This window comes from Cololabis saira, chromosome 4, assembly GCF_033807715.1.
Source record: "Cololabis saira isolate AMF1-May2022 chromosome 4, fColSai1.1, whole genome shotgun sequence".
NCBI lineage: Eukaryota > Metazoa > Chordata > Actinopteri > Beloniformes > Belonidae > Cololabis > Cololabis saira.
In genome coordinates, this window is record NC_084590.1 from 32062456 (window position 1) to 32085742 (window position 23287).

Here is a 23287-nt window from a genome sequence, read left to right on the forward strand (position 1 = left end):
TGCTGATCACTTTCTTTAGATCGGCTATTGTGTAATTTTATTTCAGCTTAACCGGGGTGCCCACTTTTCTCGTTTTTTTGCTGATTCGTCTTGCATTAATTATACTTTTGAAACGTTAAGCAATCGAGATTTGCAACTCTCGCGATATTTCCCATTTTTTCAAGCACTTTCTGACCCAGATTAATGGATACCAAAGTTAGCGTTTACACGGCAGGTAAAAGTAGCTCGTCGACAACGGAAATCGACTTTTGTATCGTATTTAAGATTGATTCAATATTAAATGACATGCATGCATCGCTGGCTCTCCCACAGTGACGATGTCAGTGTTAATCAGGAGACGCGGGGACATCTGAGGATTCACGTTAGCAACCGCGACAGGTACCGTAGCAACCGCTTGTTTCTCTTCCCGTGGAAGCTGCGCCACCGCACTGCTTTGCTCTGTTTATGTGTTTGGGCTCTTATTTTCCTATGTGTCGTCTCGACGTATTCTAATTACTCAGATTAATGGAGAAGCGCTTCTCTGTCTAACTGACTTTTTTTCCGTTCAGGATACAACAGTTCAGACATCCACAATGAGGCTGAAAACGTCGTTGCAAAAGGAACCCAAACATATCCTTTCAATAATTATATTTTCCTTCTGGCTTTATGTACTTTTTTGTCCAACTCAGCTTTGCATTATATTACATTACGTAAAATATTTTCAGTCAGATCAATTGTTGCCAGCCTACTAAAAGCGGTGATACATTAAACAAGATTACTGTTTCATGTTGCATGTCTGATGTAACCCCTGGTTGTCCTTTCCTGAAGATAACAGGAATATTCATGAATGTTTCCTCTGAAGGTCCTTTATCAATAGTTAAAAACAAAAATCTGACACCGTTATCACAGTTAGTTATAAGTAAAAGTTCTGCATCCTAATTTAGAAGAATATGTGTTATAGTTTATTGATTCAATGCCTTTGACTGAAATTAATCATGGCATCATTATATTATAAATATTATTTGGTGTATGGTTAAACAGGGAGGCGAAAATAAAATATTGTTCTGTTACACAAAATCTTTGTTTAAGGGTGTTTCTACTGTAACCAGTGCAGAAAAATAAGGAGTTTTTGAGCTATTTGATCATTTCATTTCTTCAAATGGCCCCATGTAATAATTTGAAAAATTTAAGTGAAAAAAAACCTCTTTGCTGGAAATTTTAACTCAAAAGCTATTTCAAATATGACCCAACCACATGATTAAACAATTGGAAACTGCTTGTGTAATATTTAATATATACTATATACTGTTCATTTATCAATATTTTGAACTTTATGTATATATGTGTATATACATAGATATAGATATGTTAAAAAAAAGCATAGGTAAAATCTAATTCCACAAAATTGTATTGCTGCATAATAAATTTAGCTATCACTATAAGATCTAATTTGCAATAAATAGACTTGTGAAGTGCATAGCAGATGCTGTTCATTCTGTGAGCTGAAATAATGACAGTTCACCTTGATTACTTCCCTTAACAGCTTATCACATAAGGAACTTGTAAGTTGTGTGGGTTGGACCACAGCAGATGAGCTGTATTCATGCAGTGAGGATCATCAGATCCTCAAGTGGAACCTGCTTGCTAATGAAACCACTCTGGTTGTTAAATTGCCAGAGGACATTTACCCCATTGATCTACACTGGTTACCCAAAACTGTTGGTGGCAAGAAACAGGCTCAGGCAGAGATTTTTGTTCTCACCAGCACTGATGGTAAGTTTCTGTATTTCAGATAAACAATGTCCAGCAGGTTAAAGAGTTTTTTCTACAAATTATTTTCGGCTATATGAAAGGGATTGATGTTCATTTCAGGTGGAAATTCATTTAGTTAAATACATTTTACACTGTCTAATCTTTCACTCTCATTTAAGGGTGTTTATAGATGTTTGGAACATGTCCAATTAAAATATAGTATGATTCAGTCCTTTTATTATCCTGTTTAGTCCATTACCTCACTACAATACAAATCAATCCAGTTTGGCTTAATTCCCTTTTAGTAGTACAGTATTTATAAAATTCCAGTTCACATTCTGAAGGAATCTAAAGTAAGCCTGCAGCTGAGCGAGCTACGTGAGACTTGTTTTGGTAGTCTGGTAAAAGAATAACTCCATATTTTCTCACAGTGGCATTGGAGACCAAGATAATGACAATTAAGCTAGGTATGGGGTTACTGGGTATGAAAATAGTCTTACTTTAGAGCAAATAACCTTTTGGAGGAAAGCATAATTTTCACAGTTTTTATAAAAAAAAAAATTTTTTAAACACATCTATTTATGCTCTGGTTTTACCTAAATTCCTCATAATTAAAATTCCTAAAAGTGGATTAAAAAAATGTATATATAATATATAACCTGATGGTGTAGTTTTTGTGACATGTATGCTCCAGGCCTGTGACATGTCTTCTTCATCCTATATTAGATATAAAACATAAAGCTTGGATGCGCTGCTATGGCAGGCAATGTGTGGTCACAACACTAATGGCAGTGTAGGGTTGCATAAACACACCCACAAACTGAAGCAGCAATTTTCTCTGGCATACCAGAGACTAGTGAAAACTCTTACGATTCACTTTTGCAACTTTTGTCGTGTTGCACAAATATTAGTTGCTCCAGATATTGCTTAAAATATATTAAGAAATACACCAAAACGATAGTTAACTATTGCGTGCACCAAGTTATCTTGTCAAAGAAGATTATTGACTGGATATTTGCCATCTTCTCAGAGATATGTATTTGAAAAGAAAGCAGTCCAACAACCAGGGTTATATGTCAAAAGGGGTTTATACTGATCTTGTGGCTTTTCCTAACCATATATGATTACTCAGCCTTCCTTTCCTGAGAAAGTATATAATTTTTTTGTTTGGCACATATAAAATTAGACATTGATCATCCAGTTAATAAGTATAGTTCACTCTTTTGGGATCCTTAAGAGAAATAATTATGTACCTCTTACACATCATTTGGTCTTCCTCTAGATTAAGCGTTTTGTAACAGAAATAGAAGTGACATGGAGAGAACCAACTTGAAAATCAAAGATATCTTTTATCTGTGGTCCTTTTTCTTTTTAATGGCAATAATACATTTGTCACGCCATCTAAAGTGAGCTGAAATTAAGTGGGGAAGAAAGATTGATGTTTTCATATGAGATCATAATAAAAATCATCTCAGATTACAAGCAAAAAATTAAAACATCACATAACAGCACTTCCCACAATTTGGACTGTTAAGACTAGAGTTTAATATAAATATGTATAATATTTTAAAATGAAAGTTTGTTTTTCATTTGGAAGAATCATTTAGTGGAATTCTGAATGTCTCTTATACTTACTACCTGCTGGACCAGTAACATGCACTTTTGTTGGGATGTCCAAATTTAGAAATGGGAGAGAGAAGCAGCATGCTGATTTGCAGTTATAGACCGCCAGAAATTACATAGAGCATTCAGAATTTTTAATACACACTGCCACAAAGTATATGTTAGGCTTGTGTCTTCAATAACTGTCTCCATGCCTGATCACCCTTTCGTGTCGAGCAAATCTAAACTCGCCTCAATTTCAACCAAGGGTAAGACTCTAGTGTTAGTTATTTGCTTGCTGCTTTTATTAATTTACCATACTGGAGAAACGTGGCTTTGTGGATTAATGGTGTTTAATGGTTGTCATGTTTGTTATGCTTTTATTTATACATTTAATGGATTTTAATTTCTTATCAATCTACAGTGCAAGTATTAAAGTGCATTTAGAAGCCAATGAATTAGCATACCTTCTATCTTTTAATTAAAGAGCGCCAACATTAACATCAACTCAGGCTGGGACTGTAAACAGTGTATGGTTTTGCTATTTACTCTTTACAGGAAAGTTCCACCTGATGTCAAAGATGGGGCGAATTGAAAAGAGTGTTGATGCACATAAAGGAGCTGTTTTGGCTGGAAGATGGAACTATGATGGGACGGCCCTTATCACAGGTTAATATGACATCTACACATTTTCTTTGCCATTTTAAAATTGTACATATGATCATCTTTGTATGTGTTTATATGTACACAAAATCCACTTAATTTTTTTTCTGTAATTAAGCTGGGGAAGATGGACAAATCAAGATCTGGTCAAAAAGTGGGATGCTACGCTCAACACTAGCCAGCCAAGGTAAGGTTCAAAACTCACTGAAACATAATATGCATTAAAAAGTTTGTGTAAAACTTGAAATGACATAATCCATAACTATAATTCAATCAAACTTTATATGAACTCATTCTACTGGACAATACTGAATAGTACAAAGCATATACATACCGGATTCGGTTGAAGTTGGGAAATTGTGTAAAATGTAAATAAAAAACAAAATACAATGATTTGACAATCCTTTTCAACCCATATTCAATTGAATACACTACAAAGACAACATATTTAATGCTCAAACCCATAAACTTTATTTTATTTTTCAAATAATAAATAACTTAGAATTTCATGGCTGCATCACATGCAGTAGAAGTTGGGAAAGGGCATGTTTACCACTTCGTTACATCACCTTTCCTTTTAATAACACTCAATAAACGTTTTGGAAGAGAGGAGACTAAGGCTGCATCCCAATTGACCCCCTCGCCCTCGTTTTCTTCACTACCTCTAACTTTTGCGCGTTCCCGTGAGGGTAGTGGTGTCCCAATTCCTCTTTTCACCTAGGGGGAGTGGGCTAGGGGCTGAGAATACCCCCTACAGATTGAGGGATTTCACATGCTGACTTCGTGAGCGAGGGGCTATGAAAATTTCCCAGAATGCTTTTCGTCGTCATTTGCGGACTGAATCCAAAAAGAAAACATGGCGGACATTTCTTAGTGAATAAATCAATATTTCGAGTTAGTTTCTGCATAAAAATGCGTTTTGATTACATTTCTAGCGACAAATGTATATTTTACTTTCATAATATTCCCTCAGTGAATGTACATAATCCCTTTTTTGTCCGTTGCTCGCGAAGAATCGCGCCGGAGTAAAGGCTGTTAGGTTACGCCGTAGGCTACGTAACCACGCCGAGGGCTACGTAACCTATGCCGTAGACTACGTAACCTACGCCGAAGGCTCTGCGTCGATTTGACTTGCCGACCGAAGGCAATCAGGCAGACTCGTCTCAGACTGTGACCAAGGGAGCAAGCATTTTTTTGTGAGAAATAGAGAGAAATAATCCTGTGACTCGTCAGATTTGTTTTGGATGTTTCTGATATTATAGTTTTCAGAAACCACAAAGTAATCCAGCTGTTATCTGGGTAATTTACACACTTTCAGATAAAGTTGCCGAAGATCACGCCAGAATAAAGGGATTTATGGTTCCGCGTTACACCAACGCAGAACCTACGGTGTAGGTTACGTAACCTACGCCGAGGGCTCTGCGTCGATGTACGCGGCGACGCGCGCCGTACGCCGTACCCTACGCCGTAGGCTCTGCGTCGATTTAACACGGACCTAAACTCCGGAGCCGGCAGACAGAAATCTCGAAATTTCGGAGCAAATTTCTTAACAGGCGTAACTACAACTGTTAGATTTCATCTATTAAACCAACATCTTCCTAAATGATTTATTTCAGCCAGCGTAATTCTCAACAGAGCTGCAGGTTTCTGTCCCGGGACGACGGAGCAGCTTGACCCAGGCGATCACGTCTATTCTCGGGCTGTGAGCTGCTGCTGCTGCTCCCCGGGGCCGGGGGCTCTTCTCATCTCCGAAAACGTCGAGTCAAATTTCTTAACAGGCGTTATTTGGATAAACTGAGCCCAGGTTGGGGATCTTAAAGGTTACTTTTACGCCTGAAAAAATATAAAAACTTAATAAAGTGGCATATTAACAGCGCTACAGCTGAAATTAAAACAGCTTTTGGCTCTCAGCTTCCTGATCAGGGTAGGGATGAAAACGAGGGGGAGTAGGAGAAATGGGACAGGCACCTGGGCCAAGTGCCCTAGATTTCAAGTGCCCTAAAATATCCCCCTTCTTTTTTAGGGGGTAGGGAAGAAAAGAAGGGCGAGTGGAGAAAAGAAGGGCGAGTGAAGGGGAATTGGGATTGGGCCTAATTCTCTTAGCTTCTCATGTGGAATTCTTTCCCATTCTTGCTTGATTCTCCGCTTCAGTTGTTCAACAGTCCGGGGTCTTCTCTGTCGTATATTACGCTTCCTAATGCACCACACATTTTCAATGGGAGACAGGTCTGGACTGCAAGCAGGCCAGGGGAGAACCTGGACTCTTTTACTTCCAAGCCACACTGCACACGTGCAGAATGTGGCTTGTCATTGTCTTGCTGAAATAAGCAGCGGCGTCCATGAAAAAAACTTCGCTTGGATGGCAGCATATGTTGCTCCAAAATCTGTTTGTACTTTTCAGCATTTATGTTGCCTTCATAGAAATGTAAGTCACCCATGCCATGGGAACCAATGCAACCCCATACCATCACAGATGCTGGCTTTTGAAGCGCTGTTAATATGCCACTTTATTAAGTTTTAATATTTTTCCAGGCGTAAAAGTAACCGTTAAGATCCCCAACCTGGGCTCAGTTTATCCAAATAACGCCTGTTAAGAAATTTGCTCCGATGTTTTCGGATGAGAAGAGCAGCCGGCTCGGGAGCTGATTTATGGTTCCGCGTTAAATCGACGCAGAGCCTATGGCGTAGGGAATGCGGCGATGCGCACCGTACGGGGCGCGTCGCCGCGTAGACTACGCCGTAGGCTCTGCTTTGGTGTAACGCGGAACCATAAATCAGCCTTTATTCTGGCGAGGTTTGAAAAAGATTTCGCAAACAACGGGCAAGCGAGTGATTATGTACATTCACTGAGTGAATATTATGAAAGTAAAATATATATTTCTCGCTAGAAATGTAATCAAAACGCATTACTATGCAGAATCTAACTCAAAATATTGATTTTATTCACTAAAAGATAAGAAATGTCCGCCATGTTTTTTTGTTTGATTCAGTCTGCAAATGATGACGTAAAGCATTCTGGGAAATTTCTCTAGCCCTCGGTCAGCGGGTCAGCATCTGAAATCCCTAGCTGTGAAGGGGTAGATTCATACACAATACCCCTCGATTTGCCCACTACCCCTAGATGCAAAGAGGAATTTGGACACCACTACCCTCACGGGAATAAGCAAAATTTAGGGGTAAGGCTGAAAAGTAGGGCTAGGGGGTGTATTGGGACTGGCCCTTAACCCGCACTTACTAATGTAGTGACGAACTATATTTACTGACAGTGGTTTTCTGAAGTTTTCCTGAGCCCATTTGGTGATATCCTTTACACACTCATGTCGGTTTTTAAGGCAGTGCCGTCTGAGGGATCGAAGGTCACGGCCATTCGGTCTTGGTTTCTGGCCGTGGCGCTTACGTGCAGTGATTTCACCAGATTCTCTGAACCTTTTGATGATATTATGGACCGTAGATGTTGAAATCCCTAAATTCCTTGCAATTTTGCTTTCAGAAATGTTGTTCTTAAACTGTTCAACTATTTTCTCACGCAGTTGTGGACAAAGTGGTGACCCTCGCCCCATCCTTGCTTGTGAATGACTGAGCATGTTTGGGGAAGCTCCTTTTATACCCAATCATGGTACCCACCTGTTCCCAATTAGCCTGATCACATGTGGGATGTTCCAAATAGGTGTTTGATGAGCTTTTCTCAGCTTTCTCAGTATTTTTTGCCACCTTTCCCAACTTCTACTGGACGTGTTGCAGCCATGAAATTCTAAGTTAATTATTATTTGGCAAAAAACAATTAAGTTTATTAGTTTGAACATTAAATATGTTGTCTTTGTAGTGTATTCAATTGAATATAGGTTGAGAAGGATTTTCAAATCGTTGTATTTTGTTTTTATTTACATTTTACGCAATTTCCCAACTTCAACCGAATCCGGTTTGTACATTAGTCATGGGTGAATTATCCTCTTAACCACGAAATGTAAACAACTGGAGCTCAGGAACGATAATTCTCTGATTTTGCAATATGTTAAACTTCAGGTTCCCCTTGTGTTCTATGAACTCGTGACCAAAATTTATAAATTCAAAGTATTGGTTTGATATTTGGGATACATAGTGGGTTTTTTTTAGTTTTTTTTTTAAAATTTGTTTGTTTAATTTTTAAATAGTCTTTTCATTGGATTGTTATTTTCACACAAGTTGTCCATTTGTAGATATCTTGGAAAGATTCCAGTATCGCGTCCAGGAAACAATGTGTCAAATTTAATCAGTTGTCTACATAATTTTTTTTTTTTGATTGATTGATCGATTTTAATAATTGAATAATATATTTTTAGTTATAAATGTAAGCAAACTTCCACACAAATATCTTTCACAGTCTCATAATTGTAAAACATGCATACAAAACATTGAAATTGGTTATAGTCACAAAATGTGAATGGGTGTATAAAGAAATTTCAATGTTTAGCTTTTGTATACCATAGTGGTTTTCAGTTAGGCCATTGAAGCATTTAAAGTCAGTCCCTGTCCATCCAGCTGCACAAGGTTAGTAAAAACATGACGAGTTAAATCATTTGATTTACATAGGAAGTGCTGATTGCTTTAGACCTTATTGTTGTGCCTATTGAGACGCTGAATAAAAGAGCAAGAATGATGAGACAAATGTGCTCACAACTGATTCTTGTGTGTTTAGAATCGCTCAGTTATGAGGAAGGAGAAAAGGAATCACCTTGAAAGTTGGATTTCCGAAGAAATGCTTGCGCAAGTCTTAAGTATGCAAATTAGTCTGGAGTTGAAATAGAGCACTTGCAAAATTTAACGAGCTGTTGCACCTGGGTGCTTGATAGGAAGCAGAACAGCAACAATAGAGCCCTCAGTTGAAACAAAGGAAAGCTTTTTAAAACTCCCTCAAGAAGGTTTCAAAACATGAAGTTTTTGAAAAGATGCTGGTTATTCCCAGACAGCTGTTTCTATTTTTGGGGGGGAAGCACAAACAATGCAAAAGTTGTAAAAGGAAGATAGGAGAATGGAGGACACAAAATTGTATGTAAAACTATTATTCGTTGGGAAAAATAATACAAATACAAATACAAATAAGCAGAAACAAAAGACATAATTTGTAAAAAAAAAAACTTCATGGGTATATTGCACTGTCGGTTAGCTAATGGCGCTTTTACACTAGTACCTACTCAGCCTGACTTTTTCCTGATACTTTTTCTATTGGCGCTTTTGCATTAGTCTCACTTCTCCCCGGTTCTACCCGCTATGGCCCCGTTTTGCGCTTTCGCACTAGGGCTGAGACGTGTAGAGCCGCTCCAAGTCGGTACTTTTTTCTGTAACCATTTCAGCCAGGTTCTTAGCGGGCTGAGAAGGGACTATTTCTGAGGTCACCACCCTCCGCGCCTCTGATTGGTCGGGGGGCGGGGCCGTCAGACGTTTGAATCAGGAAGCGGGAGTCAGAGCGAGGCGACCCGCGGCTCGCGGCGATTTTATTATAAAGCACAAAACGTCTGTTTGGTGATCCAACTCTGAGGTGCAGATGTTCATAAACCTGGTGGCTGTCGAGAAAAAATTAAAAAAGCGATGTAGACGGGCTGTTTTACTCTCAGCCGCTCCGGCTCCAGCTGATTTCTGATCAGCGCTGACGTGAACAAAGGTGTTGCGCAATCGAGTACGTCACAGCAGCTTCACCCAAACCTGCCCGCTTCTCCCCTGGCAATGCGAAAACACACAGTGGAACCGTGTAAAGCCGCGCCGAGCCGAGTCGGGCCAAGTAAGTCCTAGTGCAAAAGCGGCATATAACTACTGCCGAGGTTCTAAGCGGCTGAGTCGGGCTGCATATGACGTCATCACACTACACGCCACCGATTGGTCGGGGGGTTGGGAGTCAGACGTCTGAGTCAGGATGTGGACATCAGCAAAAGAGCGACTCGCAGCTTCTTGTTAATTTTATTCGACAGGCAAGGGCAGCGCAAAAGTCTGTTTGGTGATCCAACTCTGAGGTGCAGATGTTCATAAACCTGGTGGCTGAGGAGAGAATTAAAAAAGGGATCTAGACAAGACGACAAGGTCTACCAGGAGCTCTGTCACTTCATAGCTGCTCGCGACTTCCAACTGACTTTTCAGCAGCGCCGAGACGAACAAACAAAAGAAAAAAGCGTCGCCGCTTGAAGCTTCTCTCACTCTCATTTTTTAAAGGGGACCTATTATGGCAACTAATACCTATTTCAAACAGGCCTTGAATGTCTTAAAAACAAGCTTTTGATTGTCTTTGCTAAATAAATAAAAAAATCAGCCTCTGAGCCATGTCTTTAGCATCCCAGTCTCTAACCTCATTATCTATGGGGGATTCTGAGTCGGCGGGGAGGCTATGATAATGATGCTCTGTGCTGATTGGCTGCCTGAATGACGCGATACACCGCTACGAAAAAATGGCGGAAGCTCCGGCCGGCGGAGTTAGTTGTGGGTGTGGTTTCACACATCAGAGGCCAACCGATGTAAATCACTCCTATCGTAACGTAACGACGGGAGCAGAATCTGAACGGCTCGTAGAAGCCACATCAGACTGGATGGCTCATCCGGGCGGCTGTACAGACACTGCAGAATTTGGTTGCTTTCCTCCTTCTCTGAGTTGGCAGGCTGAAGGGAGACCACTTTATATATGTTAAAGCAAGAAAAAACGAGTTTTTCATAATAGGTCCCCTTTAACTTGATATTGAACACAAGCCACAGACCCAGCAGCGCATATACCATCTCCCCCATGTTCTACATCTTTAGTGTTGTTGTCTTCTTCGTTTAGATCATACAATCAAATATGTCACAGCAGCTTTGCTCCAACCCGCCCACAAATGCTCCAGCTGAATTGTTATGGAAAAGAAACTTGGCCGGGTTGAGTCGAGCCGAGCTGAGTTGAGTAGAGCCGAGTAGGTACTAGTGTAAAAGCGCCATAACTTAACATGGTATTACCTGAACCGCAATATTTTGAGTTTAACCTGCAGTAGCAAGAGAATTGGAATATGATTGTAGTGTCTCTTCAAGCTGATTGGTGGTTGTGGAAGCTAAAAGTATGCACAAAGCCAAAGCAGGTTTCCAATTGATAGCTTCCAATTTGGCAACATGAGTGAGAATGGATATATCAGTAGTCATGCAGTTTTTTGCCTAGCTGTACATCTGGATGCATATCCTCATCAAACATTCAGAACTCATCATAACACTGTCAGCACCACAAAAACCAATAAGCAACAATGGAGGAAAGTGACAGTCAGTGGTGAGTCATCAGTCAGAGATATCACTAATAACAGCCGTGACCACTTCCACTCTCCTTCCATCAAATCTCCCCCTTCAATATTTGCTTTACAAATATGGCATTTTCTATTGTTGAGAGGAAAGACACATGCTAAAAGATATCTGGTGCAGCACATGCACGCCATTTCAGAGGGCTGTCGGGTCCTGCAGTCATGTATGTGAAGGGTTGAATTAAATGTTTACTTGATCAGAATTGTCTGACCAAAGCATATTGGTGTTGTCATTTTAACCATATTTACAGTACATAGTAAATTTAATGTTTACAGCCTGCACGCAAGCCCACGTGGAGTGGTCAAATAGGGGGAAGGGGAGAAAAACTGGCAAAACATTTGGGACACAATAGGAAAGAATACAGGACAATACAGTAGTGGTAGTAGTACAATGTGGCTGGTAGCTTGACTTGGTTAACCAGCTAGGCATGGTTAACGTATGCTAACTTATAATGCTGGATAATATTACTTTATATTGATTTTTAATCAAACCGGTTCATTCATGCCTATTTCAGTTGTTGCTATTGAAACAACGTCCATGTTATCCTTCCAAGTGCTGCCAGTACTGAAACAAGGACTAGCGGATGTCTTCTGGGACCCCCTGTCACTCAGATTGCTGCGAACGGTTTAGACCCATTGCAGTTGCCTGTGGGTCAGACAAGCTTGCCAGCATAGAAGATTGCAAGCTATGGGTTGATTATCTGCTGGTCCCCCTAGACCTCTGCTTGGAAGGGTCCTGAAATGGACTGCCATGGTTCCTGGCTCATTCAGCCGAGGCTTAGCAGAGTAGCTATGGAGCTGCCTGAGGGCCCCAGCAGGACCTCCAGCTACAATTCCAAGCCAACCCACGGCTCATAACAGTGCTCTGTTCGTACAGTTAACAGCACAACATAACTTATTGTTTGGATGTTGTCAGTGCTAAGCACTTGCAAAAGCAATAACAGCTAACTGTTGGCTATGCCAGCCATCAATCAAAAGACAGCACCCCTAATAAATGTATTGCTTCATGTAATTTTACCTGGGAAAAAAGAAAGAGCCCCCTCATCAGTTTCCGAGACATAACATTGGGCTATGGAGATCAAACATTTTTTTTTATTTATTTTTTTTTAACCAGACATGAACTATATTTATTTCTACTGCAAAGTTGGGCATTTTAACATGGGGGTCAGTGGAGATTGACTTAATTTTTGAGCCAGTCCCTAGTGGTCAGTCAAGGAACTGTAACTTTTTATGCTTCTACATCAGACGCAACTCGGAAAACCAGCTGTTGCCCCTTGGGAATAACACCATGTTAAACATTAAACCTCTGCTGCATGATTAAAATACATCTATGTTGTAGATCCACGTTTTACCAAATCATGGTACTAATCATTAATATATATGCAGACAAGTGAAGAAAAAAGACAGAGAAATCAAACTACTACAAACTAAAATATAAAAACTAAAATAGATAAAACCAATAAGGAAAGAACATCTGTGACAGGGTTGTTTCCAGAAAAACTGGCAGTCGGATAATGTCAAGTTAATGTTGTTTTATTTTGTCGGCCTCCAAGGTGCAAAGGTGCATTATTGATGAATGATGAAAAAAATACTGCAGTGGAAAAATGAAATTAATTGAAAATGGAAAAAAAACAGTAAAAAAATAAAAAATACTCAACTTACTACACAAAAGGGAAAAAAACCCATCTAAACAGGAAGTTCATCAATATCTCGCCACTCTGAGATGCTGCCTTCTTCACAGCTGACTCCACACTCTCTCTTCCAATCCAAACCGGCTTCATTTATACCTGTAGCCCCTCCCACTACGCTTGGAAGATACATCCGTAAAGTTATTTAATCAATGATGGGAAACGCCCTCTGTTTGCTAGTCAGACTCATGAATGGGACACAGCAGGGTGACCACGCGGCGTGCTTCAACGCATGGTGAGTTTGGCGGTGTGTGCGTGCGAGTATACATGTATGCACAAATAAACATAGGACAGCTAAGTGTGCACCCTCAGTTGCGCTACTAAACTGGGGAAAAAAAGGACAATGGTGATCATTACCGGTGCTTAACACAGAAAGGGAGCGGCGAGAAAGCACAGTGTGAGTGTGTAGTTGTGCGGATGTATGTGTGTGCACCACCCGCAGTAAGGGAAGGACCGCACTCAGTGAGAGATCCGTCCATCACAGCATCATTATAGTGGACTGAAGAAAAACCTTTATGGACTGTATGATTGGATGGATGAAATTTCAGTGATGAATCGCAAATCTGAATTGGTTAAGGAAGTTGGAACTTTGTGAAGGTCCAAGGAAAGGAAAGGAAATACCGGTGTATATAAAGATTGCTCCATGAAGAGGCAGTCTTTTCACAGTCATTGGCCACGGTTACATGATGTTTTTTAATTTGGAATTAATTATTCCGAATTAAATAATTCCGAATTAAACTATTTTCCTTCGAGTTTACATGGAAATAGTTATTCCGAATTGAGGTTTACATGGGCAACACGTTTGACCGGCTTTATCCAATTCCGCTTATGGTCTGGGGGCTGGGATTGGATAGGGGGGCGGACCGGAAGTTAAGTCTACCGGAAATTACGTCTACCGGAAGAAAAACAAACTTAGCCGCTACAACTTTGAAAATCTCACAATTTTTATGTTTCCGGCCATCTGTTCTTTTAATTATTTCCAGGTCCGCCAAGCTATTTATTAAATAAATCGTCTCTGCTCTTGAACACCGTTTACTGCGTGCTTCCATGAAACTTTGTTTGGAAAACAAGCCCAGCGTGGAATATAAGGCCGCGTTCAGACTGCAGGCAAATCTGATATATATCTGATTCCTTCTCATATCCGATTTTCAGGGCTGACTGTCCACACTGTTTTTAGCAAGTGTCCATATCGGATCTGGCTCTGTTCAGACTGGGCCACATCATGACTGATCTGACGGGTTGCCGTAGCAACGGCGTCGGAGCGGAGGCATCACCCAGCGCGTGTATTGCGTGAAGTCATGTATTTTTTTTTATATATAAAAAAATCCCAAAATATCTGTACCGTTTTCTGATTGGGTGGGCACTGCGCATCATTTTTAGACATAACAATGAACGCTCCTCTCCTCTCCTCCTAAGAGGAGAGGAGCTGACGGGCTGCAGGTTCAGCGCGACTGAAGGCTGATTTATGGTTCCGCGTTACACCGACGCAGAGCCTACGGCGTAGGGTACGCGGCGACCCGCACCGTACGTGGAAATGCGGTCTTTTTTTCTGCTATTAAAACATTTTGTAATGTGAATTTGCAACACTTAAACTACAAATAATAGTTTTTGACGTGACATCAGAGATTGTACATGCTCTCTGTGAAAGGATGAGTAGCTCCACAACTGGAAATGGGCGGGTGGTTTGGAGCGTCTGGGACAGTCGTATCCGATCTGAGTGTTTGGAGCTGTTCAGACTGACACGCATCTGCGCAAATGCGATATGGATCGGATATGAAACTACCTCCCAGAGGTGGTTTCCATCTGGTTTGCAAAAATCGGATATCATGCGGTTTGGGACTGTTCAGACTTCAAAAGAGTCATCCAGTTTCAATCTGGATGGGCTAAAAATCGGATATTTGCCTGCAGTCTGAACGCGGCCTAAGACCCCGTCCACACGTAGCCGGATATCTGCGGATATCTTCTAAACCGGAGATATATTCCTACGTTTTGACCTGTCATCCACCTGAAAACGCAAATAAACGAAGCTTTAAAAAAACTCCGGGCAAAGTGAAGATTTGTGAAAACTCCGTTTATGTAGATGCGTGTAGACACACACAACCGGAGTTTTGCGTTTTCGAACGTCACATTATGCGCCAAAACAACAACAAATCTGCTCTGACGTGCGACTTTTGTTTACTATAGAAATACAGATGATCCAGCATCTGTTCTCCAAGCTATTTATTAAATAAATGGTCTCTGCTCTTGACCACCGCTTACTGCGTTACACCGACACAGAGGGCTCCGCGGAGCCGCGGAGGCTGAACCTCCGTGGAGCCCCGCCGAGCCCCGCCGAGCCCCCCGGAGTGGCGGAGCCCGCGGAGCTTCCCCGGTAGCCGCAGATTATCTACAGGTTAGAATGCTTATGAATGTGGTCGAAAACGCAGATCTTCGGTTACGTGTGGAAGGGTTTTTTTTTAAAAACGATGTAATGTGGATGCAAATTTTTTTATAAACGGAGGGGGGAAATATTCGTTTTTAAAAATACCCAGCTACGTGTGGACGGGGTCTAAGTGTCAAAGCGACAGACGGGCAAGGGAACGAGCAGCACAGAAAGACCGGAATTGATTTAAAGCGGAATGAGTGTATACATGATCGCTGAATTATTCTATTCGGATTTAAAATCAGAATAAACCAGCCACTTACTTCGGAATTAAGTTTAATTCGGAATGGCCATTTTCATTCGGAATTAGGTGCTTACATGGTAATTCTTAATCCTTTTAAATCGGATTTAATTTTAATTCTGAATTAAAAAGGAATTAAACTTCCCATGTAAACGCACTCATTGATAATATGGGATACCATGCCAGGTAAAGCAGGTGGGGTGCCAATAATTTACGGTAACTGCACAGGTGAAATAATAAAAAAAAAATTCTATCAGTCAAAAAAAGGTTTAGTGATGAAGTCATTTTCCATGATGGTAATACCTTTTGCTGCAGAGTAAAGAGAGTTGAAATTATTTCCATGATTCTCCTTTATTTCATCTGAAAACCCCCCAATAATTAGAGCAATTTTAATACACTTTTTTCAGGCACATTTAAAAATGCTAGATAGGTTTACTGGTAAATGAAAGTAGTCTTTTGTCCTAACTGTGTTTTCATTTTCCTTCTACAAAATTAAGCTCCATAATGAGCATCCCCCAAGTGCCATGAATCCATATTTTTGGTTTTAGTGTAGCCCTCTGTTTTTCTTAAAGCAGTTTTTCATACAGCTTAGGAAAAATGGTCATGAAACTTTCCAGAGTTCTTCCTTAATTACAAAACTGCATATCTGCATTTGCACAAATAAAAACAATCTTCATGATTTTCTTTTGCTTTGACATTGCCAGATGATTTAAATTGACATTGAAGCAGGAAACCAATTTTCCCGTGTGTGTGTGTGTGTGTGTGTGTGTGTGTGTGTGTGTGTGTGTGTGTGTGTGTGTGTGTGTGTGTGTGTGTGTGTGTGTGTGTGTGTGTGTGTGTGTGTGTGTGTGTGTGTGTGTGTGTGTGTGTGTGTGTGTGTGTGTGTGTGTGTGTGTGTGTGTGTGTGTGTGTGTGTGTGTGTGTGTGTGTGTGTGTGTGTGTGTGTGTGTGTGTGTGGTGGGTTTATTAGAATGTAATTGTACTTAGAAGAAGAAGAAAAGCAGTGTTCGGTCCAGTTTTATGGTTTTTCTTCATTAAAAAGTGCCATAAAATTTCAAGTTCTAAAGTTTGTTTTTTTTTATTAAAAAGTTTTATTAAAACTCTCACAAGAAACTGCTCGTTATTTTATGCCCCACTTTCAAGTGTTCACAGATGGCTTATTTATTAATTGATACTTTGTCCTGTTTGACCTATTGAATTTTTTTTCCCTCAAGTGTACTACAAAAAGAAAAGATGTTGAGAAATGAGTTGGATTTAAACTTGTCGACTGGAGAAATGGATTTTACATCCCTGTTGAATGACAGGAGCTGTAGAAAACCTGGCAGGAGAACCGAACCGCGGTATGAAATTAATTCAGATAGGAGTAGTATTTTCCCCCCTATGGGTAATGCATGTTGACTAAGCTGCTGGATAACTAATAGATTTGTTGAACACCTGGATTTAGTAGCATTGCTTTTTAAAAAAATGCACCATACTGGGCAGCCAGGTTCCTGCAGGTGTTTCTCCTCTTCAGAGCATACAGCTCAACACACAAACTGCAGGAGCATGCTATTATTTTTGGTTACTCCGGCCCATTTTAGGAGGAGTTTTCCAAGAAGATGTTGGAGCTGAGCAAGAAGGAGGAAAGAGAAACTGGTCTCAGCCCTTCTCATTGCCTTTGTCAGATTTAGATCATGTGACCAGTGGCATTTGTGAGAAACCACATGCACCTGGAGTGAGGTTAAATGTCAGGCCCCCTCCCCTTCGCTTGTGTATAACCACAAACCAATTCAAACACACACATCCTTGTATTACTATCTTAATAGGGACAACATTTGTGTAATTTATTCCTTTATCCTAATCCTAACCTTAACGGTCCTATCTGAATTCCTAATCCTTGTTTAAGTGGTTAATTGTGTGGGGTCCAGCTTTTTGTCCCCACAAAGACACATGTGCTTATACTGTGGAAGTTATACAAATTTTCCCATCTGGCTTTCATGTAAGCTTAGTGCTGTTACATAGGTTGCATCTGGGGTGTCTGAGGCAATGTGAGATCGTCTAAGGGGAAGATTTAGTTTTGGTGTAGTTGCTGCTCAAAATTCTACATTGTCATTGACAGGGAAGAGCATCTTTTCAAAACTACATCAGAAAGACCCAAAAGTGTACTTATTCTGAAGCCCCATCCATGGCTCTACACTTGAGATCAGCATGATATTCAGTTTACTTCTATTTCTGCTTATCTTACAGGGTCTCCTATATATTCTGTAGTCTGGGGTCCAGACTCAGACAGAATACTCTACACATCAGGGAGGCACCTAATCATCAAGCCTCTGCAGCCAAGCGCAAAAGTCATCCAGGTACACAGCATCTTTTTCTTTTCCTTTTCTTTTTTTTTTTAAATAAAAAGCAAAACTGGTGAAGGAAACAGTTTGCTGAGTTTCATAACACACACAGCATGTTCTCATGTGCACACAAAAAACAGATCTATTAAAGATATATGATGATACTTTTCAGGCATTTTGATCTCAATGTACCTATTAACTATGTCTGAGTCACACTTGCACTTAAGCTTAACATAGCACTTATCCACCTTTTAATAGTATCCAATGTCAGACATATGGAATGGGTGAACTATGGATGTGTACTTCTTGTGGGTGCTAGTGTTGCGTATAAATAAAGAGGGAGAGACAGTAGTGACTTTATTTCCCTCTTCATGAGGAGAAAGCAATGTATAATATATTCAGAGGAAAGACTTAAATCTCAGTCAACCTTGTTCAGTTTTCAAGATTAGATTTAAAACAGGCCAGACTAATGATGGTCTGGCCTGTTTGAATTACCATAACTATACCTGCCTTGATTTTAATTGTGCACATCCCAAACCAGTTTCTAATGCATCCACTTAGTATTTTTTGCCTTTCTGCAAGGCAGCTGACCGGACCTGTTCCCGTATGGTGCTCAGTGCCTGTCATGGCAGTAATCCACATGCTGGACACCAGCAGTGAAGGATGCTGGACACCAGCAGTGAAGGATGCTGTCAAGCTGAAGGAGGAGTCATTTTGGGCCTTTTTGGCCTGTGAGACTCCAGAGGCAGCTGATAGGTACTGGCAGGCCAAGCGGAACGCTGTTTCAGCGGTCGGTGAAGCAAAACTTTGGGCATGGGAGGGGTTTGGCGAGGCAATGGAGAACGACTGCTGGACAGTTTCGAGGACATTCGGGTCTACTATCTGGCGGCTCAGGAGAGAGAGGCAGTACACTTCATGGAGTACCTGTAGGGGGGTACTCCAGGAGTTGAGCTGCTGAACTCAACTTGTGAAGTAATAAGTCGGTTGAGGGAATACTTTCAAGAACTCCTCAATCCCACTGACACACCTTCCTACCAGGAATTAGAGGATCGGGGTGGCTCTCCAATCACTAGGGCTGAGGTCAGCTGGGTGATTAAGAAGCTACTAGGTGGCAATGCACCAGGGATTGATGAGATCTGCCCAGAGTTCCTTAGGGATCTGGACTTTGTGTGGCTGTCTTGGTTGGCACACTTCTACAACATCACACAGACACCAGAGACAGTGCCTCTGAGCTGACTGGCTAGGGTGGTGGTCCCCCTCTTTAAGAAGGCGGGACCAGAGGATATGCTTCAAATGGAGAAGAGGGTCCGTTGAAAAGTTGAACCTCAGATCCAAGAGGAGCAATATGGCTGTCATCCTGCCCGGGGAATGGTGGACTAGACTACACCATCGTAAGTGGGCATGGGAGTTTGCCCAAATAGTCTACATAGGCTAGTCTACCTGGCGCAGGCGTTCAACCTTGTCCCTCTGGGACTCTTGTGGGGGGACTTTATGAACATGGAGTGCAGGAATCTCTTATACGGGCTGTCCGGTCCCTGTACATCTGGTTTCAGAGCTTAGTCCTTATTGCCAACAGTAAGTCGGATTTGTTGTCACCATTTCGGTTCATTACTTTTATGGACAGAATTTCTGAGCGCAGCAGAGATGTGAAGGAGGTTCGGTTTGGTGACCTCAGAACTGAGTCGGCTTTTTGCAAATGATGTGGTTCTGTCGGCTCAGACTATGAGCTGCAGCTCTTACTGGAGCGCTTCACAGCCGAATGTGAGGCGACTGGGATTACAATTGGCACTTCCAAATCCGGCCTGAAAAGGATAGAGTGCCCCTCTTCGGGTTGGGATCAGATCCTGATTGTGGAGGAGTTAAAATATTTTGGGGTGTTCATGAATGAAGAATGGAGTGGAAGATTGAAAGTCAAGGCGATGCAGTGTTCACAATGATGCAAATGCTGAACCTGTCTTTAGTGGTGAAAAAGGAGCTGATTCGAAAGGCGCTGCTCTCGATTTACCAGTAGGTCTACACTCACTTTATTAGGTACACCTTGCTAGTACCGGGTTGGACCCCCTTTACCTTCTGAACTGCCTTAATCCTCCGTGGCATAGATTCAACAAGTTACTGGAAACATTCCTCAGAGAATTTTGTCCGTATTGACATGATAGCATCACACAGATACTGCAGATTTGTCAGCTGCACATCCATGATGCGAATGTCCCGTTCCACCTAAAGGTGCTCTATTGATTGAGATCTGGTGAGTGGGGAGGCCATTTGATACAATGCTCAATTGGTACTAATGGGCCCAAGTGGGCCAGGAAAATATCCCCCACACCATGACACCACCACCACAGCCCTGAACCGTTGATTAAAAAGCAGGATGGATCCATGCTTTCATGATGTTGATGCCAAATTCTGACCCTACCATTCGAATATCGCAGCAGAAATCAAGACTCATCAGACCAGGCAACGTTTTTCCATCTTCTGTGGTCCAATTTTGGTGAGCCTGTATGAATCGTAACAGTTTCCTATTCTTAGCTGACAGGAGTGGCACCCGGTGTGGTCTTCTGCTGCTGTCGCTCATCCGTCTCAAGGTTCGACGTGTTGTGCTTTCAGAGATGCTCTTCTGCATACCTCGGTTGTAACGAGTGGTTATCTGAGTTACTGTTGCCTTTCTATCAGCTCAAACCAGTCTGGCCATTCTCCTCTGACCTCTAGTATCAACGAGGCATTTGCGCCCACAGAACTGCCACTCACTGGATATTTTCTTTTTTTCAGACCATTCTCTGTCAACCCTGGCACCAACAATCGTGCCACATTCAAAGTCACTTAAATTACCTTAATTCCCCATTCTGATGTTCAGTTTGAACTGCAGCAGATCGTCTTGTCCATGTCTACATGCCTAAATGCATTGAGTTGCTGCCATGTGATTGGCTGATTAGAAATTTGCGTTGAGCAGTTGGACAGGTGTACCTAATAAAGTGGCCAGTGAGTGTATGTCGACATCCACACCGATGGTCACTAACTGTGGGTAGTGCCCCAAAGAACGATAATGCGAACAAGAGTTGTGTCTTTGGTGCTGCTATAATGATGCATTCAATAACCAGGAAACATGACTGGGAAAAACATTTAAATAAATGCTAATGGAAAAGTTAGATTTCTTAGTTGTAATATAAAACACTAAGTAATGATAAACCGTTATTAGATAGCATCTTAATTAAGTCAAATACTTAACATATTCTTATCTCAAGACCAAGTGAGGTATGATATGACTGTGACAAGTTATCTGAATTTTAGTTGTCTTTTTTTTCCCAGGAAATCAAAACTTCTCTTCTTAGCTTCATTGATATAATAAAACAAGTATAGTTTTCTTGTTTAGTTTATTGCAATGAGAAAAGTGTAAATTGCGCATTTTAACAGTAATACAATACATCAACTAAGTTAAAGGAGCCGTCTGTAAAAAATGTCCAAAACTGGTACTGCAGTCACTTTCAAAATATTGTTGAGCGGCGTGTACCCTCCCCCTCCTCCCCCCGACCAGAGGTTGCCAGGTAGGCTGCAGAATGCAGCAGGAACGAAGGCTGCCATGGCTGCGATAATTAGAGCCGAGCTGGCAACCCGGATGCCGAAACAATACTGACTTGGTGATTGGGAGATAGGTGGAGGGTGGAGCTTCAGAAACAATACTGACTTGGTGATTGGGAGATAGGTGGAGGGTGGAGCTTCAGAAACAATACTGACTTGGTGATTGGGAGATAGGTGGAGGGTGGAGCTTCAGAAACAATACTGACTTCATGATTGGGAGATAGGTGGAGGGTGGAGCTTCAGGCCAAAACAAAAAATGACAACATAAACATCAGTTGAGGGCTGCAACTCCTCTTTTTAAACTGGAATATCCTGGCTTGAGTGCTGTTGTCAGTGACATAAGTATTTGAAATGAACATGATTTTTAAATGTCTGTTGACATATCGGGGTAATTTTATGATTCGTTTTATTATTGCTCTTACATACAGCTCCTTTAACATACATTTTGCCTGTTCATTGCATCTCTCCAGATAATTTAGTGATGCTGAAAGATTTAAACTGTCTTTTAATTTGCAAAGCCCAAGGCTTCTTAACTTTTTGTCAGTGATCACAATTAACTGCAGATGTTGGTAGCATCTCTGTGCCAACATGAAAACAGTTTAACAGCACTGATTGGACTCACCAAATGAAAACGTCTAAGGGCATCAGTGCAGATCTGAAAAGAAGATTTATACAAGTAAAGAATGTCTTTTGGAACCATTTCTAAACAGCTGCAGATTCCAAGCCTATCAATTTGTACAATTGTGTGTAATTATGGGTTATTTGAAGGTGAATCAATTTTTTTTTAAGTTTGTGAAGAAGATCAAAACTGTCACTGTCAACTGAGGATTTTCTTTTCAAATGGCCAGGAGCTGTTGTTGAACTAGTACGACACAGACCTGCCATGAACTGTAGGCCTCAGGAACACTAATGTCAGACTAAAGTCAAGTAAATCAGTGGTCTGCACTCGAAGAAAAAACCTTCTTGCTCCAAAATCGACACCTTCAATCTTAACTTCATGTTGCAGATTTATTAATACATGGACAAACTTTCCTCTAGAGGAAAGGTTTAGGTCAAAGACATGTAATATAAATATCCAAACAGAGATATGTATGGAGAAGTAAAGAAAGGGCATCATCGCCAAGAACACAGTGCCAGTTATTAATCAAAGGGGAGTATGAAGATTACCTCACATCTCTTTAATGCATAATCTCAACACGTCAACGAGACAATGGAAAATGGGTTGTCCAACAAGACGTTAACCAATCTCAAAGCCAATCAAAGCCAATCTAACTCATTGTTGGACGGACGAACAAGGCTATAGATGAAATGCCAATAAATATCAGATCTCATGTTTCTTGAAAATATGTAGACTTTTCTGAAGATTTGGGACTATCCAGCAAATGAAAAAAATGTCAATTTTATTTTCCCAATCTGGCGAGAAGATTTATGCATCTTTAACAGTCATTACAGTGTGTATTTTTCTTGTTAATGTATACATTTGTTTATTCTTCTTCTTGATGCCGGGCAGCATCTGGGACCTTGAATACACAGGAGAAGGTTTAATATGTGTTTTTGCTCTCTGCTAGACATTACCAGACAAACATATACTGATTAAAAGCAAACACACCGCACGCTCAAATGTCCAACTTTATCACCTCACCCTCAGACTCAATTGAAAGCCAACGGAGTGATGGAAGTCAACAGCAGTGGGCGATGCCTGAAAGAATACTCTGTGTTGTTTGAGTTTCTTTATACAGACACATGCACAGATTTACTACTCTTTCCCT

General features: G+C 41.0%; 1 protein-coding gene across 1 annotated transcript in view; it reads left to right on the plus strand.

Moving 5' to 3' along the window:
• Positions 1-11: 11 nt before the first annotated feature.
• Positions 12-23287, plus strand: part of ift80 (intraflagellar transport 80 homolog (Chlamydomonas)) — a 70632-nt gene continuing 47356 nt past the window's right edge. The window contains exons 1-7 of the mRNA XM_061719472.1: positions 12-214; positions 313-378; positions 549-607; positions 1529-1752; positions 3892-4002; positions 4115-4183; positions 17851-17960. Of these exons, the coding sequence (XP_061575456.1) occupies positions 573-607; positions 1529-1752; positions 3892-4002; positions 4115-4183; positions 17851-17960 (549 nt within the window). The 5' untranslated portion in view covers positions 12-214; positions 313-378; positions 549-572. The remainder of the gene's footprint in view (positions 215-312; positions 379-548; positions 608-1528; positions 1753-3891; positions 4003-4114; positions 4184-17850; positions 17961-23287) is intronic.